This window comes from Salvelinus sp. IW2-2015, linkage group LG15 (assembly GCF_002910315.2).
Source record: "Salvelinus sp. IW2-2015 linkage group LG15, ASM291031v2, whole genome shotgun sequence".
Classification (NCBI taxonomy): Eukaryota; Metazoa; Chordata; class Actinopteri; order Salmoniformes; family Salmonidae; genus Salvelinus; species Salvelinus sp. IW2-2015.
In genome coordinates, this window is record NC_036855.1 from 56,887,525 (window position 1) to 56,905,357 (window position 17,833).

Below are 17,833 nucleotides of genomic sequence, written 5' to 3' on the forward strand. Positions count from 1 at the left end.
TTTAATTAAATATGGTGTAATTGATGTGATCAACATGTTGATAATAGAATATAATTACATTGTGGGAGATTTTTTAAAATCTTGTTCCCTCCTACCTTTCTTCTCTGCTGTCCTTCCCCCTCCTCCTTCCTTTCAGTAGGTATAACAACTACCGGTCTGGGAGCAGTCCTAGGATCAGCCCATTAATCAAGTTTTTATACAGCCCTTTTTTATAGGGTTTAATTATGAACCCTGTGTTTGCTCTGAGAAAACAAAAAAACTATATCATGCACCCAAATGAAATACCAAGATTTATTCATTGGACAAGAACCCCTCTCAGCTCTACATGCACTCACTCTCCCTCCCTCTCCCTCCCTCTAACGCCTCTCTTCCCTGCTCTCTCTCGTTAAACACACGCACAGCACACTCTCTCCTACCTCACACACGGACATTTGGGTGCCGCTGCAGCGTTTCGCTAGCTAGAGTTTTTTTCCAAAGAAAAGAGCCTCTAGGGCGAACAACAGAACAATGTTGTGGTCCTGACTAACATTGAATGGATTAGCCATCTATTCTTGAGCACTAATGAGATTAGGGTGTCATTGCAGACATGGGTTGCAGCGGCATGGTACCTTTTGTTGAGCTCCGTGGGGAGTGTTTTCCCTGTCAGTCCTTCAGCGCTGGAAATGGCGTTCTGATGCTGAACAAGGAAGACGCGGTGCAGGCGGATGCCAGCGAATAGAAATTACATGTTTTCCATAAACTGGTTTGTGGTGTGGATTCCTAGTAGTGGTGGACAACATGAAGTACCAGAAATACATAACGGTGATGCAGATGGCTTTGGGGGTGACTGCCATCAACAGAGACAATTGCATCCCTCCTAAGAGACAGATGTGGTGAGTATGGATTTCACCGTGCGGGGAACCCGGGTGATGCTGAGGAGAGGAGAGGAGGATAGCGTAGTGTATGTACAGTCTACCGTATCAGTCTTACCTAATGACAGCGGAGAGGAAGACAGAGAGAGGAACCACACAGCCATTGTGCTTGTGCTCCGGCTGCACAATTAGCTTTTTAGCTTTGTTGTCAAGGAGAGTGGGAGTCTCTCTGTGTGACATGCTTAGTTAGGGTGAGCAGCAGCTGTTTGCGGAAGTCAGCTCAAGCCTCCCTCTTTGTGCTCAATGTTGCCACGGCTGTGGTAGTGGGCAGGGAGGAAGATTGTATGCCGGTATTTGTTGTATTTGTGTTTTCTGGGCAGGGGGATTGTTAGCCAATGCCGATACATATTTGTATCTGTCATTGATGTATTTTAGGCAATGTCTACTTGGTTTGTAATGCCTACTTGGTTGTATCTGTGCCTACACTGTGTGTTATTTGGGCAGGGTGATAGTATGCCAGTAGTACATGGTTGTAATCTGCCAGTGTGTTTTTTGCCTGTACATGGTTGTGTCTCTCCCTATATGTTTGAACTGGGCAGGGGGGGGTTGTAATTCCACGACATTCCAGTTGTATCTGTGCCTCTGTTTTTGGAGAACTAGTGGTGGCACATCCCTCTCAGGGGAAGAAATCACACATTTACTGTGATGATCTAGAAAGATCCAGAAATTATTAAAGACCAGGTGAAACAGAGTAATAAAGGCATTGTTATCTAGACACAATGTGTCAAAATATGTCAGAGACATTATATTATAGTCTGATATATACTATGTGGACTCGATTTTGTCCTTGTCTTTGTGACATTTCTGATTCTAGTACATTTGCCTTTCACACAGTCCACTTCCTTCTTTCTCATCATGTCATTATTACCCCCTTGTTAGAAATGGTAATAKTACCCTGTGAAATCGGAATAATTATTGCTATCATCATTTTTTGATCTCTGCATCTAATTCAAATGAATAGCGTGAAAATATGTAGCATGAAACATGATCTCCTACAGTTATTAGTCATTGTTCAATACTACTGTAAAACAGGAGTTACTGGTGCACAGTAAGCTATATCACTGGGAGGAGTTCCTGTTGATGGGTGCATCTAATCATCAGAACCCCTGTCACGCTCTCTGTGGTGCGTGTCTACATCTCAGCCTTCCCACCTGTCTGTTGATAACCAGATTGACATATAATCTCATTTACCATCCATCCATTATACAGAACACGATTCGTCCATCCAGATGTGACCACCATACTATATTCCCTTTACCTAATACCTCAGTGGTTTAGTTCAGTTCAACCTATGGAAACATGGAGTGGTTCTGTATTATACTGCAGTAGTCACAGTAAGACCAGGACAAAGCCGTGTCAACTACCTTTGTTTGGCTGTTCTCCTAAACCCTTTTACTTAGTGTCTTAGTAACCACCATATCATGAAATCAAACCCTTACTGCTGCAGGATAAATAAATAAAATCAAAGTAAATAAGTAAATTAATCAGAGTAAATAAGAAAATCAATCATTCTAGTAGGGAATCAATGGAAGGGATTGGTTGGTATTTCTTTCTTCCGCCAGATTGCATGTGCACTGTTTCCTCATCTGTAATCCACACAAATGACATTAAGCATGTGACATAATCCGGCCAAATTCAGTGGTATTAGTCTTCGATGACAAACAAACAGTGGTTTATTGGTTTATTGTATCCGATCTAGCAGAGCTAATTCTGGGGGATGTTTATGAAAACATTCCAATTCTGAGTGTGAAMAAAATTCCAGATCAGCAGTCAAAAATCCTCAGATTGGGAGTGGGAAGAATGTTTTCTATTCTAGAATGTGTTCCTCCTTTCTTTGTGTGAATGCTGTCACTAGTGTTGAGAGAGCAGCAGCAAGCACTGTGGTTCTTTTTTTGACACTGCTCCCTTAAGAGAGGCAGTGCAGTGCGGTGGATCTCAGGGTCATCCCATCCCGTGGTGGGGGGAGGGGGATACCCATTAAAAGGAGATTACGATATTGCCTGACGGACCGATGGACATGTTAGATGCCCCAAGCAGAAGCCAGTTAGCCCCTGCTAGGCTAACTTCTTGTTGTTTTGTATTGAGTCATTGGCCAGAATGGTTGTAATCTCCTCTCAGCTGGTTTATGGCACTAAAGGGAACAGATTAAATTGGGTTTATTGACTTGTGGCTGCCCCCATCCCTGTCTCTTATACACATCTAGATGTGTATAAGAGACAGAGCTAACACTGACCACATAAAAAAGGATAGGAGGATGGCTGTTAATATACACTGAGTGTACAAAACATGAAGAACTCCTGCTCCTGTCTCTTATACACATCTAGATGTGTATAAGAGACAGGGGTGGAGCTAACACTGACCACATAAAAAAGGATAGGAGGATGGCTGTTAATATACACTGAGTGTACAAAACATGAAGAACTCCTGCTCTTTTCATGACATAGACTGACCAGGTGAATCTTGGTGAAATATATGATCCCTTAACGATGTCACTTGTTAAATCCACTTCAATCAGTGTAGATGAAGGAGAGGACACATGTTAAGCATTGAGATAGTTGAGACAAGGATTATGTATGTGTGCCATTCAGAGGGTGAATGGGCAAAGCAAAATATTTAAATGCCTTTGAACAGGGTATGGTAGTAGGTGCCAGGCGCACCTGTTTGTGTCAAGAACTCCAACGCTGCTGTTTTTTTCACGCTCAACAGTTTCCCGTGTGTATCAAGAATGGTCCACCACCCAAAGGACATCCAGCCAACTTGACACAACTGTGGAAAGCATTGGAGTCAACATGGGCCAGCATCCCTGTGGAATGCTTTTGACACCTTGTAGAGTCCATTCCCCGATGAATTGAATCTGTTCTGAGGGCATAAGGGGGCGGTGTTCCTCATGTTTGGTATACTCAGTGTACACCAGTGGTGGTCAGTGCCGTTTAAGATGAGGGAGGATGATTCTTTTTTTATGAGCGTGGTCTTATTTCTATTACAGCATATTGAATGACTGTCATTCATATTCCATTCACCCAGTTCAATGTAACAGCGATAGGTTTAGGCTACATGATACTCAAATGTTCCCTATACCCATCATGAGGTTGCTACAACCTAGCCTATGAATGAAAGTTTACAACGTAGGTGCACACAGGTTCGAGAGACCTGACACACATCACAGACATGATTCTGATCTTAATGTCACTGTCTTTTTCACCCCCCACCTTTCTCTCTCTCTCTCTGTCATTCATTAATCAGATTAATATATTCACTGAATTTGTGGAGTTGATTCCAAAAAACAGTAGTTTTCCCTTCACACACAGACCAACGGTGCATTAATTCAGCACTGAGCCCGTGTTCGGGGCCTTCGTGACCTCACGGTAATGTAGCTGCAGTAATTGCTCCTCTAAAAGCCTGGCTGGAGGAGCAATGACAACAAGACCTATCAGACATTTATCCCCTCCAGGAAGATACAGACGTGGAGAAGCATGACTGTTAAAATCTGTGAGTCAGTAAGATGCTCCCGGCCGGAATGACTCATGTCTGTCATGAAGACTCGCAGGAGGCTGAGAAGATGGAATCTGTCACCGCGCCACAAACACCGGAGGACATGACAAACTAGCTAACCCCATGTACCTTTCCCATATGAACTTGGTAATGTCCTCTACACTGGGCATTTTATATTTCTCTTTTAGGAACTATATCCAGCTTTCTCAAGTGAATACATCACGAGTCTAGGAAGTATGACAAGGTGACTCAACTACCCTACTTTTTGTTTCTTTCTAGAAAGAAACAGAAGCCTTTTACTGGAGTTAGCTCACACTCAGTGAGATGCCCTGCGGCTCTCACCTTTCAGGTTAGGGTTAAGGAAGGCTTTGTCCTCACCTCAGTGCAGTCCATGGACAGATCCCCCATCACCCAGATGCTGAGCAGATGTTCCTGCCCTACTGTTCATTTATTACTCTTACATTCCATTTACACACTGTTAGTCAGAACCTAGTGTCAACCTGGACTTGGGTTAATACACTTTACACTCCATTACCAGACATAATGCCAAGCTGTGCTTTTATTGTAAGTGTTTCACCCTCTCTAATAAGGAGGATCTACTGCACGTGGAGACGTGATCAGGAAAGATGAGGGGTGTGGCTGTAGTGTGCTGTGTTGATGGTGGGTCTTTATGTGCCTCTCCACAGGGGTCACCACAGTGTTCGGATGTGACCGTTGGCCTGTCATGTTAGATACATGTCTAAAGGCCTAATCTGTCTATCCATCTGTCTGAGTTGTCTAGCCTACCTAATCAGGGTGGCGAACCCTCCGATCCCACCTGCCTGCCCGCCTTTCTCCTGGTCGCCTCATGCGCTCAGAGTTTAAATAACGCCTGCTGTTTTTTTATTCCCCAATTATATTTTCCAAGGATGTTCACTTGGTTTAATATGCTTTGCTTTGTTTTGGCCCTTTCATTTTTTTTTTTTACGCATCATGACGTTGTTAATCTCAGGGATGCAAATGGGATGCAGCAAAATGCCTCTCTAGTCATCCCACGCTCCAGGAGGGATGAAGCCTGTAGTGGATGAGTAATGTGTTGTAGTGGTGGAGCTCAGGGGATGTCAGGTCCGGCCAGGCTTAGCCAGGAGAGCCTATAGTAGGCCACGTGCTGACCGTACTGTCCTTCAGTCCCTCTCAGTCCCTCTCAGGCTCACAGGATGAAACATAGGCCTCTTCTGTGCAGTGCAGTGAGTTTCTGTAATGGCCCAGATACAGTTATTGATGTGTCTGCTGTGTTCTTTCTTTCTCCTCCAACAGAAAAGCCTGAGACAGAGGTATCAGACTCATGCTCTGGCCTTTGTTGTCTCGGTTAAGTGCAGGCGATTGTTCTGGAGGGTGCACACTGTGTGAGGAACTGTCATAACTAAATACTTCAGAGGTACTTAAACTTTGTGATGCTGAAGGCCCTAGTCCTTTCCATTGGATTTAGACACAATGGCTGTACTGCAAGCTAGCTTTGATCCTAACTCTTGAGCATTTTAAACGTTGAATAGCTTTAAAAAAAAAAAAAAAAAAAATCCAACAGAACTATTGTTCTTTGATTATGGAGCTGTATGCTGAAGTAAGCTTGTCCTACAAAGGACAACACTTTCTGACACTCCATGCATAGACTCTGAACAGGGAGTTGATAGTTGAATGTTTTATATATAGACCACAGAAAATAGAGAGGCGTTTGTTGCTTTCATGTTTCGGATCTGTGTAGCGACAATCCAGTCTCTTTTGAATGTGTTTGGTAGACAGCTGAGAGCAATTTCAACAGTACAGTCTTTCTCATATGAAGGTCAACGGAAGGTTACATAAGACCTAAGGATATGTTTGATCATCATCACCACAATGATTAAATTAAGTCTACTCATCCCACATCTGAACCATGGAGCTAGTCTGGAGCCAGTAGCTTATAGAGCAGGGGTGTTAAACTCAATCCACGGAAGGCTGAGTGTCTCTGCAAATTCACATAGAAAGGTGTGTTATAGATCTGTCATTCTGTGGTCCCGTGTGGCTCAGTTGGTAGAGCATGGCGCTTGCAACGCCAGGGTTGTGGGTTCATTCCCCACGGGGGGACCAGGATGAATATGTATGAACTTTCCAATTTGTAAGTCGCTCTGGATAAGAGCGTCTGCTAAATGACGTAAATGTAATTCTCATTGCACGCAAGTCTAAGAAGCGGTAGACATGTTCTGTGTGCGCTATTTCTATGCTTCCCTTGCTTAAAGCTGCAATATGTTAGTTTTTGGGCGAACCGACCAAATTCACATAGAAATGTGAGTTATAGCTATGTCATTGTCATTGAAAGCAAGTCTAAAAAGCGCTAGATCTATTATGTGTGTGCTATTTCTATGCTTCCCGTTCAATAGTTTAGTTTTTGCATCTTTTGGTTTTGTACACCAGCTCAAAACAGTTGAAAATGCAATATTTTTGTTTATGGAAAATATATTTCACAGCGGTTTAGATGGTACAATGATTCTCTACACTATACTTGCTTGTTTTGTCACGTAAACTGAAATTAAGCTAAACTATTCGAATTCTAGCAACCAGGAAATGGCGGAGCAATTTCTGCATAGTGCATCCTTAAGCACTAGACAACCAGGTAAGAGGAGTTCCTTGCTAATTAGTGACCTTAATTCATCAATCAAGGACAAGGGAGGAGTGAAAACCCGCAGACACTACTCGGCCCTCCTTGGAATGAGTTTGACACTTGTGCTGTAGGGTGTATGTATCAGTCAGTGTGCTAGATGTGATGCTGTGTTGCTCTGTACCATTCAGCCCCACAGCACATTTGTTTTACTTCCTGTGTTCCAAGGTCAAGGACTTATAGCACTGCTGTCAGGTATCACTTTTCACTGACTACCCAGATAGGCCATGTTGATGATGTAAAATAGACATTTAGCTTTTCTAATGTCCACTTACTGCATCATGTCAAATCTAAGCATCCATATTGTTTTTGATAATTAGTTCACCTTGTCGACACTGATTATATTAAATATGTATCTGGCATCAAAGACGTATAGGTCGTCATTATTATCACTACTAATGTACCAGTGCTTCCAAAACACCTACTGTCCTATTTGAGTGAATGGACAAGCTGGGTATGACGTGGACCGCATGGTGAGGACAGTGGACTTAAACTGCTGCATTTCAAAACCATTAGCGCTATTGCGGTGATGATATAACTCTATCCATGTCTTTTAAAATGCGTCAATGCTGAATCAGAGATGATCCATAATAGATGTTTAGGGGCGAAAGCTCTGGTATGTCGTAATGTTATGTGTTCACTACCCAGTATAAGCAAACTGGTCTCAAAGCATTCCGTATTATTCTGTACGGAAATCCGAGAGACTACATTTAGTATGATATGTTACAAATTACAATTCGTGTTATATGTTACGAATTTCTAAAATGTATGATATGTTCCAAATTCTAGCTAGGTGGCTAACATTAGCTAGCTGACTAATGTTAGTTAGGCTAGGGGTAAGGGTTAAGTTTAGGAGTTAGGTTAAAGGGTTAGCTAAAAGGGTAAAGACTAGGGTTAGGGGAAGGGTTAGCTCACATGCTAAGTAGATGCAAAGTATCCAAAAATTAGTAAGTATTGAAAAGTTGCTAAAAAAGAAGTTGCTAATTTGTCCGTGATGAGATTCTAACTCGCAACCTTTCGGTTGCTAGACGCCCACCAATCCACCCAGACCAACCACCCTACTTTCGTCTTTGCCTTAAGTAACCTTCTGTCTTATGTAACCATACCAAACGTAGCACATCATACTAACTTGAGTATCCCAGATTTACATTTACTATGTTACATCTAGTTTATGAGACCAGGCTGGTATAAGACGTGTGTATCAAGAACCATGCTGAGGTTGTCAGTAAAACGCAGTGATGACCTCTTCAGTCCTCTGCAGTAAGGAAGATTCTCTATTTCTGGACAAATCTTCATGTAATATTCATAAACTTCACCTTTCGCAAGAGTTACTGCTTACATTTTTCTTTTTTTTCTTTTTTCTTTTCTTAAAGTTTAGGCATTGTTTGTTGTAAGGGTACACAAGGGATAGGACAAACAGTATTTGAGTCTAAGCTGCTCACAATTTTACTGCCTTACTCCACAACAGCATGGAAAGCAGTCCATATTTGCACATGCAGCAAGTTTATTTCTGTTTCATTGGAACGCATAGTTTCCAAAGTATTCACTCTTACAAGGACTCTTCTGTGTGCTTTAGTTTCATGTAGATGGGTTAGTAGAGTGTACCACATAGAGCTTCTGCATGGTCCCTCTGTATGGGCCAGTTGACCCAGAGGTACTGTACCATGACCAGTGCGCCATCCATAGCCTGTATCAGAGCAGAGAGAGAGAGCACAGCTACAGGGCCATACCATCCATCTGAATGCAAGTCTTTCATTCTTAGAAATCTACTCCAGAACCCCACAGGGCTTTCTAAGCTGCCACTCGGCTGTATGAATGGAATCCCCTCTTCACAGCTGCTATGTACAGTAAGACTCTGGGATTGTGGTTGTCAGAGGCTCCTCCAGATTGAATGCAATGTATGTGTGTGTGTGTGTGTGTGTGTGTGTGTGTGTGTGAGTGAGAGAGACAGAGAGCACTCTGGTAGCTTTGAAAGTAAATCCCTGGTGTGCGTGGGCTGGGATGGTCAGTAGCGGGGGAGTGAAGAGGTCATGGGAGAGAAGCCCAGGCAGCTTCCAGCCTCTACATCAGGGTTGCTGCCCATCAGCCATCATCACGGGGCCAGAGCAGGGAATGTGATGCCAGGCAGGGCACTGAGGGGAGGCAGTCCCCAGGCTTGTCCTAGAGGTTTTTGGTTTTGGGAGCCGGTAACTTCAGTGCCAGTGAATACATCAGCATGTGTATGGCCCTATCACGAATCAACAGAGATAAAACTGGTCTCTGTGCTATTTTCTCTTATCTTGCATCTGTTCTGAATCTGTTGAGACACAGTCAGTGGTACCAACATATAGAAGGCACTTATAGACATGCAGCAGTGGTCTTATGCTCTGTATGATGCTCATCGTTTTATTTGAATTCAAAGTAAAGCATGTTTCTTCTTGTGAGAAGCTTTGTTGCATTGTGAATAAATGGTAACAACAGAAAACTCAAAAGTGATCACAGAAGATTCCGATTCGACCCTGTCTTGTTGTCTTTATAGAATCACCTCTCAATAGACCACTTTCATGATCCATACCATTTACTGCTCTTAAAAGCAAAGGAGATGTGTATCGGTGCAGCCCTAAGGTCTAACTTTCTGCAGGTCGATAGTGCTTACCATACATGCCGTGACATTACTTGAATAAGTAATCAGCTTGCAGAAGGGAGGGCTAGGTAGTCAGCACTATTGTATTGCAGTAATGTCACTAAAGCACTCTATACCCAGAGCTCTAGTGCTTCTGCTGCTGTTGCTGCAGCCGTAGTTGGAGCCATTTCAAAAACGTTTACAAAGCCAGTTACAAACCTTTAGGAGCTTAATCGTGATTTCCCTACAATCTTTGACACAGAGTTCTACCACTTCCTCTCTCGCCTCCTCACAGCTTTCACATCACCTGTTTGATTCCTAAACTCGGAAGGCTATAGCAGTTTTAGGCTGTTTGACAGTGGGACCGGATATGAGTATAAAGGTTATAGTTTTCCCCCAAGCAGCAGCAGCCGCATAAATTATCTGCTGTGACAGAACAGCCTCCAGAAGCCCTGATCCTCTCCAACATCTGGATTCCCGCAGGCTGGGGGTCTGTGGGGGGATGAGTGTGGCCTTGGGCCCTGGCGGTTCTGTTCAGCTAGCGGTTCTCTTCAGAGGGAGAGTGTGGCGGTGCATGTTAGAGCCTAGCTCTGGCTGAATAATGGAGGAGTAGGAAGGATGCTCAATACCTCAGTCCCCCGGGGGCCACATGACATTACACCCAATTATGCACACTTGCCTTGAATGCTTCTCAACCCAACAGGGAAAAGTGTCCTTTAAAGAAATGAAGAGAAAAGGGAAAAAACGTTTTGATCTATCCTGTATTCAGCTGAGTATCCGCTGTCTCTTACCTCAGTTCCTCCTGTGCTGCTAGCGTTGAGCTTTGTCCCTCCATTTTGAAAGTGTGTGGTGTAGTAGTGATTGTGTATGTACGTACTGTATGTGAACACTAATGTGGTGTCTCTGTCCCTCTGTCTCCCTCTGTGTTCCAGGGTGACTCCCACAGATGGATTGTCAGGGATAGGTGCCACAGGGATAGGCACCGCTGCTTCGTCCGCTGCCATTACAGAAGCTCAGGATTCAGCAGAAGCAGCTGCAGAAGATGCTGCAGCTGCTCGTGCCGCTGCTCGTGCAGGTGCTATGTGTGGTTCTGGTGCTATAGGAGGATGCAGTGTAATGTTTGCCACCTCCACACTCTCGCTGCCCATGACCCAGGGCAAGCCCTCCCTCCGCAGGATCAAGGGCCGCATTCACCGCAGCAAGAGCCTGGACAGCATAGACCTGCTCGACTCCAATGTAAGTTCTAAATGGACTAAAATGTGTGTGTGTGTGTGTGTGTGTGTGTGCGTGTGCGTGTTTCCGTGTGCATATGCATGTTTTCTTTCTAATGACAGTTTTCTGAGGACATGGATAATATGTCACCCTCAATTTTTCAGCGGCCTTTCTAACTCATGAATAATATACATTATCGTAATGCTGCTTAAATGCTATTCTCTAAACCCCTTGCAGTCAAATTATGAATGTTAGGTCATGAATCTAAACAAACTCTTTAATATTATCAAAGGCAATGAAGAGACGATTTAAAAGGGAAATGGCTTTACTCTTTTCCCTGCCAAAATGGCAAACATGATGACTGTCTTTACTGTACAAATGGGCTTTTCAGTTCATATAAGTGCCTACACGTAAGTTCAAGTAAGTGCGTACAAGGGAATATAAATATGGGTGTGTTATTAAACTAAATCATGAATATTGTTACGTAACTTCATGTTTATCTGGGGACAAATAGTACATTCTTCACGAACAGCAAATTAAGTTGATATTTTGCCCCTGTTTAAAATAATTGTAAATCGGGCCTACTACCTTTTAACTTTTAGGAAAGATAAAACCACTAGCTAGCTGCATTATTGGGTTCCCTTAGGGAGATGGTATTCTAATGGAGTGTGGTGTAAAGCAAAGCTTTGATCTCTGTCCTCAAATAGCAGTTGCTATTTGAACCTCTTCCCTTACCGATACAGGCTGAACTGATTTCTACAGACATATAGACATATATCTCACTGAAAATTGGAAGCCTCCCACTTACTCAGTGATAGTTGTAAGTACACTGCCTTCAGAAATGATTCAACCCCTTACAGCCTGAATTTAGAATGGATTAAATATCCCTTTGAGCATGATGAGGGGGGGGGGGGTGGAGACAATCACAAAGACAGGTGAAACAGATCAGGGTGTGACTCTGAGAGACAAATTAATCTTTCAGCAGGTTAAGACATAAGGCCAAATATACATTTGATTTGCTTACCAAGACAACATTGAATGTTCCTGAGTGGCCTAGTTACAGTTTTGACTTAAATTGGCATGAAAATGATGGAAAGACTTGCTGTCTAGCAATGATCAACCAACTTGACAGAGTTTGAAGAATTTAAAAAAGCTCTTAGAGACTTACCCACAAAGACTCACAGTTGTAATCGCTGCCAAAGATCCTTCTAACATGTATTGATTCATGGGTGTGAATACTTATGTAAATTAGATAGTTCTGTATTTCATTTTCAATACATTTGCAAAAAGGTTCTTAAAACATGTTTTTAATTAGTCATGATGGGGTAGTGTGTGTTGATGGGTGAGAACATATATTTAATCCATTTTGAATTCAGGCTTCAACAAAATGTGGAATACAGTGCCTGGCAAAAGTATTCATCCCCCATGGCGTTTTTCCTATTTTGTTGCATTACAACCTGTAATTTAAAGGGATTTTTATTTGGATTTCATGTAATGGACATACACAAAATAGTCCAAATTGGTGAAGTGAAAAAAATAACTTGTTTAAAAAAATAATTAAAAAAAGAAAACGGAAAAGTGGTGCGTGCATATGTATTCACCCCCTTTGCTATGAAGCCCCTAAATAAGGTCTGGAAACAACCAATTACCTTCAGAAGTCACATAATTTGTTAAATAAAGTCCACCTGTTTGCAATCTAAGTGTCACATGATCTGTCATATGATCTCAGTATATATACACCTGTTCTGAAAGGCCACAGAGTCTGCAACACCACTAAGCAAGGGATACCACCAAGCAAGTGGCACCATGAAGACCAAGGAGCTCTCCAAACAGGTCAGGGACAAAGTTGTGGAGAACTACAGATCAGGGCTGGGTTATAAAAAAATATCAGAAACTTTGAACATCCCACAGAGCACCATTAAATCCATTATTAAAAAATGGAAAGAATATGGCACCACAACAAACCTGCCAAGAGAGGGCTGCCCACCAAAATTCACGGACCAGGCAAGGAGGGCATTAATCAGAGAGGCAACAAAGAGACCAAAGATAACCCTGAAGGAGCTGCACAGCGGAGATTGGAGTATTTATCCATAGGACCACTTTAAGCTGCACACTCCACAGAGCTGGACTTTACGCCACAGAGCTGGACTTTAAGCCATTGCATAAAGAAAAGAAATAAGCAAACGTGTTTGGTGTTCGCCAAAAGGCATGTGGGAGACTCCCGAAACATATGGAAGAAGCTACTCTGGTCAGATGAGAATAAAATGTAGCTTTTTGGCCATCAAGGAAAACGCTATCTCTTGCGCAAACCCAACACCTCTGGAACATCATGGTGGTGGCAGCATCATGCTGTGGGTATGTTTTTCATCTGCAGGGACTAGGAAACTGGTCAGAATTGAAGGAATGATGGATGACATTAAATACAGGGAAATTCTTGAGGGAAACCTGTTTCAGTTTTCCAGAGATTTGAGACTGGGACGGAGGTTCACCTTCCAGCAGGACAATGACCCTAAGCATACTGCTAAAGCAACACTCGAGTGGTTTAAGGGGAAACATTTAAAAGTCTTGGAAGGGCCTAGTCAAAGCCCAGACCTCAATCCAATTGAGAATCTGTTGTATGACTAAAAGATTGCTGTACACCAGTGACACCCATCCAACTTGAAGGAGCTGGAGCAGTTTTGCCTTGGAAGAATGGGCAAAATTCCCGGTGGCTAGATGTGCCAAGCTTATAGAGACATACCCCAAGAGACTTGCAGCTGTAATTGCTGCAAAAGGTGGCTCTACAAAGTATTGACTTTGGGGGGTGAATAGTTATGCACGCTCAAGTTTTCATTTTTTTTGTCTTATTTCTTGTTTGTTTCACAAAAAAAAAAAAAATGCATTTTCAAAGTGTTAGGTATGTTGTGTAAATCAAATGATACAAACCCCCAAAAATCCATTTTAATTCCAGGTTGTAAGGCAACAAAATAGGAACAATGCCAAGGGGGTGAATACTTTCGCAAGCCACTGTAAGTCAAGGGGTGTGAATACTTTCTGAAGGCACTGTATGTTGTTATTATGTGGCCTCTCTCAGGATGGCACACCAGTTATACTAGAAAGCTTGTATGGAAAGGGAATCAGTGCAATGCAGCCTTGGTAATCATTCTCAGCGACACACACACACAAACACACACACACACTGCCAGAACACCTTCACTTATGCAATATGTGACTTCTGTCAGTTCAGCATTGAGTTCTGTGAAACCAAAAGCATTCCATATGTCCCTGACTGACTGAGTGAGTGATTTATTCTTCTAAAAAGAGTAATCTGATAAATAGTAAGCTGCTTGAATCAAGCTCTAAAAACCATGACAACCCTGGGATTCTGCAGTAGCTGAGAGCAGCTTGGCTTGGCTGGCAGTGGGTTTCTCCTCTCTGGTCATCTCATATGAATTGCTCTGAATGGGGAGAGGGGGATGGGTGTCGGAAAAGCAACCACCGGTTTATGAAGTGAGAGCATGCCAACTTGCCACTAATGCACAATAAGACTGCTTTTTAGGGCCACTGGAACACACAGGACATTTCATGCTTTAAAACAGCCAACTCTCTTACATAGCCAACATTTTGTAACATTCACCTTACATAAATACACACAGATTTGCACTTGCTTTAGACACCTGTCATGAGACATCTTGTGTTTACTGTGCCACCCTCACTAGAATCTCCTTGATACAAACACAGACATTACCCAGTAGAAGAGGAGCCTCAACTAACAGCTGTATCTGCTTATTTTGTGTTTTTGATGAGGATGTCATTGGGAGATCATGTATTTTGGTAAGGGCTCATCATTCGGCACCTCCACAGCAGCCGGCCTGTCCTCATGTGTCTGGGTAGGGGCTCATTATTCGCCACCTACACAGCAGCCGGCCTGTTGTCTGTGCATGAGAGGGACTCATTATGATTAAATTTAGAAAAGCACCATTTGCATTTTACAGAAGTTAATCCATTATTGATGTGGTGGAGCTGGAGGTGGCAGTAATGGACCAGCCGTTGGCCTAGGTGGCACAGAGCAGCATGGCTATCCTGAGTGGATACACATTCATGCTCTCACTCACACACATACTGTTAGGTTCTGACAAACAGTGAAAAACTAACAGACAACTAGTCAAAGCTCAAAACAAGTTTATTCAAACCAAGTTTATTCACTCAATGGGTAAACCGCTGAAAAGACAAAGCCATGTTTCCACCAGCACAAGTATTTATACTCCTCCTTGCACATTTAGACAGCCAATACATATTTGTTGCTAGTCAGGAAGCTAAGTGAAGTGTGTAATAAAGCTATTTCTTCTCCCTTCATCTGACCTGACCTCGGCCCCCATTCCTCACTAATCCATAGCTATCCAACCTTATCAGTGACCGCAGCCAAGTGATTGCCTTGTCCCTCACTTAGTAACTTTCCAGACCCATACTTCTTATCCAACCTCCATTGACCCCACCATACACATTCCTCATACATGTAATCATTAATTTCTAGTATAGCAAGCTACAATCCAGCAATACACTCACACTAGTGTTGCACGTTATACCGAAACTTCTGTGCTTTTTTTCGATTCTAGAACATGAAAAACGATTTGGTACTAGAATTTTTGTTACTTTCGGTACTTCTGTCAAACGTGTCTCACGCCGTCTACTGATTGAGAGCGTATCAAGTCTGTCTATCAGCGCAGCCATTGTCACCATAGCGCGAGAGCCCCGTGCCTGGTCAACTTCCTCATTGCTAGCTCTAGCCTGCCATGAAGAACCACTGAACTCACTGGGAGCCTGGGCTGCATTACCACTTATGCAGTACAGAAGTTAACACACTTGAATAATGCGACACGGCCGAAATGTTGAAACGGCTAATTACTGTTCCTCTAAACAATGTCCAGTACAGGCTAGAACACCACAATGCAAGAAGATACCGGTAGCTTCCAGCTTTGTAGGCTAGATTTCCTTGCTAGCTTACAGATGAAGCCAACATCAATTCACTAGAGTACCTTGTTTGTGATTATATGCAAACTATAACGCAAAAATATAGCTGATTACAAAGCTGATTGTCACCAAAATCTGTATTCATTCACTTAGTCTCCCCCAACCTCATGTCTCTCCCAGTCAAGATTATCTTTGCTCAAGCCTTGAACAGACTCTGTGTGAATGACGTCATGGGTCTTAAAGAGATTGCTTCTTCTATGCAAACGTTGTTGATCAGTACAATTAAATAAGTCCCAACTGGAAGGTAAACAGATTGTTTTTCATCTGTAGCCCCATGAAATCAACAAAACAAGATCAGTAATTCAATGCATCCACACACCTGAATTGTGAATAGACCTACAGTAGGCTACATCTTGAGTTACCCATATTATCAATAGATTTACCATTCAAATAAATGATTACCATTATGTTGTTATGTAGTTAGATTGCTAAAAAAAACACTGTTGAATTGATTGTATGATTGTTTAATTGATTAATTAATGCATACATTCAAAATCCCAACATTTCAGATGTAATGATATTGAACTCAAAAGATCTGTCTGGATCAAGTGCCATTCTGTGATTTTGACTAATACGCCTTCTTTTTTTGCTGTGGTATCGTTTTGGTATCAAGTATCGTGATGGTATCGAGTATTGTGATACTAAACCTGGTATCAGTATCGAAGTCAGAATTAATAGCTCTATTAATGCTGTAATTTCATATAGGCCTACAGTTTTAACGGCTGAAGTTAATTTTGACTTTATTGGTGTGTGTGCAAAAAAGAGTCTGAGTGACAGGGTAAGTGTTCCCCAGAGCCTCAATGGCCTTCCTGTTACACCCTGCCAGCCAGTCCCTTGGAGGGTTGCCTATTCTTCAGTCATGAACACAATACAAGGACTTTGTCCTGGTGATTGTATGGCTCCACTGAACACAATTTTGAGGTTTCCTTGACTAGCGATGGGACACCCTTACATTGAAGAAGTGTGTAAAAGGAATACCCACAGCGAACCATTTAAACCACATAACTAACTCTCTATCTCCCTTTTTGTATTCCCTCCCTAGGGGTCGTATACTCCTCAAATAGGAGGGGAATGTTTCAGATGTTACATGTAATTCAGAGAGAAAATCTATTGCTCAAGATGGAGGAGGAGGTTTTAGCCCAAGGCCTAGCCTGGCTATCTATGCTGGCAGTCAGTGTTCTTCACTGAAAGATTTGGAGCACCATATCACTATCACAAATGAGATTGTAAGAGAGAGAAAGAGAGAGGTAGATGTCAGAGAACTGAGAGAGAGAGAGATAGAGAGAGAGAGAAAGAGAGATGTAGATGTCAGAGAACCGAGAGAGAGAGATAGAAAGAGAGAGGTAGATGTCAGAGAACCGAGAGAGAGAGATAGAGAGAAAGAGAGAGGTAGATGTCAGAAAACTGAGAGAGAGAGAGAGAAATTATTCAGACCCCTTGACTTTTTCCACATTTTGTTTACGTTACAGCCTTATTCTAAAATGAATTCAATTGTTTTTTCCCTCATCAATCTACACACAATACCCCATAATGACAAAGATTTATTAGAAAAAAAAAATGGAAATATCACATTTGCATAAGAATTCAGACCCTTTACTCACCTTTGGCAGTGATTACAACCTTGAGTCTTCTTGGGTATGACGCTACAAGCTTGGCACACTTGTATTTGGGGAGTTTCTCCCATTCTTCTCTGCAGATCCTCTCAAGCTCTCAGTTTGGATGGGGAGCGTCGCTGCACGGCTATTTTCAGGTCTCTCCAGAGATGTTGGATATGGTTCAAGTCCGGGCTCTGGCTGGGCCAATCAAGGACATTCAGAGACTTGTCCCGAAGCCACTCCTCTTGTCTTGGCTGTGTGCTTAGGTTTTCCCCAGTCTGAGGTCCTGAATGCTCTGGAGCAGGTTTTCATCAAGGATCTCTCTGTACTTTGCACCGTT

At 42.6% G+C, this 17,833-nt stretch overlaps 1 protein-coding gene across 7 annotated transcripts in view; it reads left to right on the forward strand.

Annotated features, from left to right (window-relative positions):
• Nucleotides 1-392: 392 nt before the first annotated feature.
• The window catches only part of LOC111974518 (tight junction protein ZO-1), a 162,475-nt gene continuing 145,034 nt past the window's right edge, over nucleotides 393-17,833 (forward strand). For all 7 annotated transcript variants that reach the window (XM_070447291.1, XM_070447290.1, XM_070447292.1 and 4 more), the window contains exons 1-2: nucleotides 393-872; nucleotides 10,609-10,912. In XM_070447291.1, the coding sequence (XP_070303392.1) occupies nucleotides 778-872; nucleotides 10,609-10,912 (399 nt within the window). In that variant the 5' untranslated portion in view covers nucleotides 393-777. The remainder of the gene's footprint in view (nucleotides 873-10,608; nucleotides 10,913-17,833) is intronic.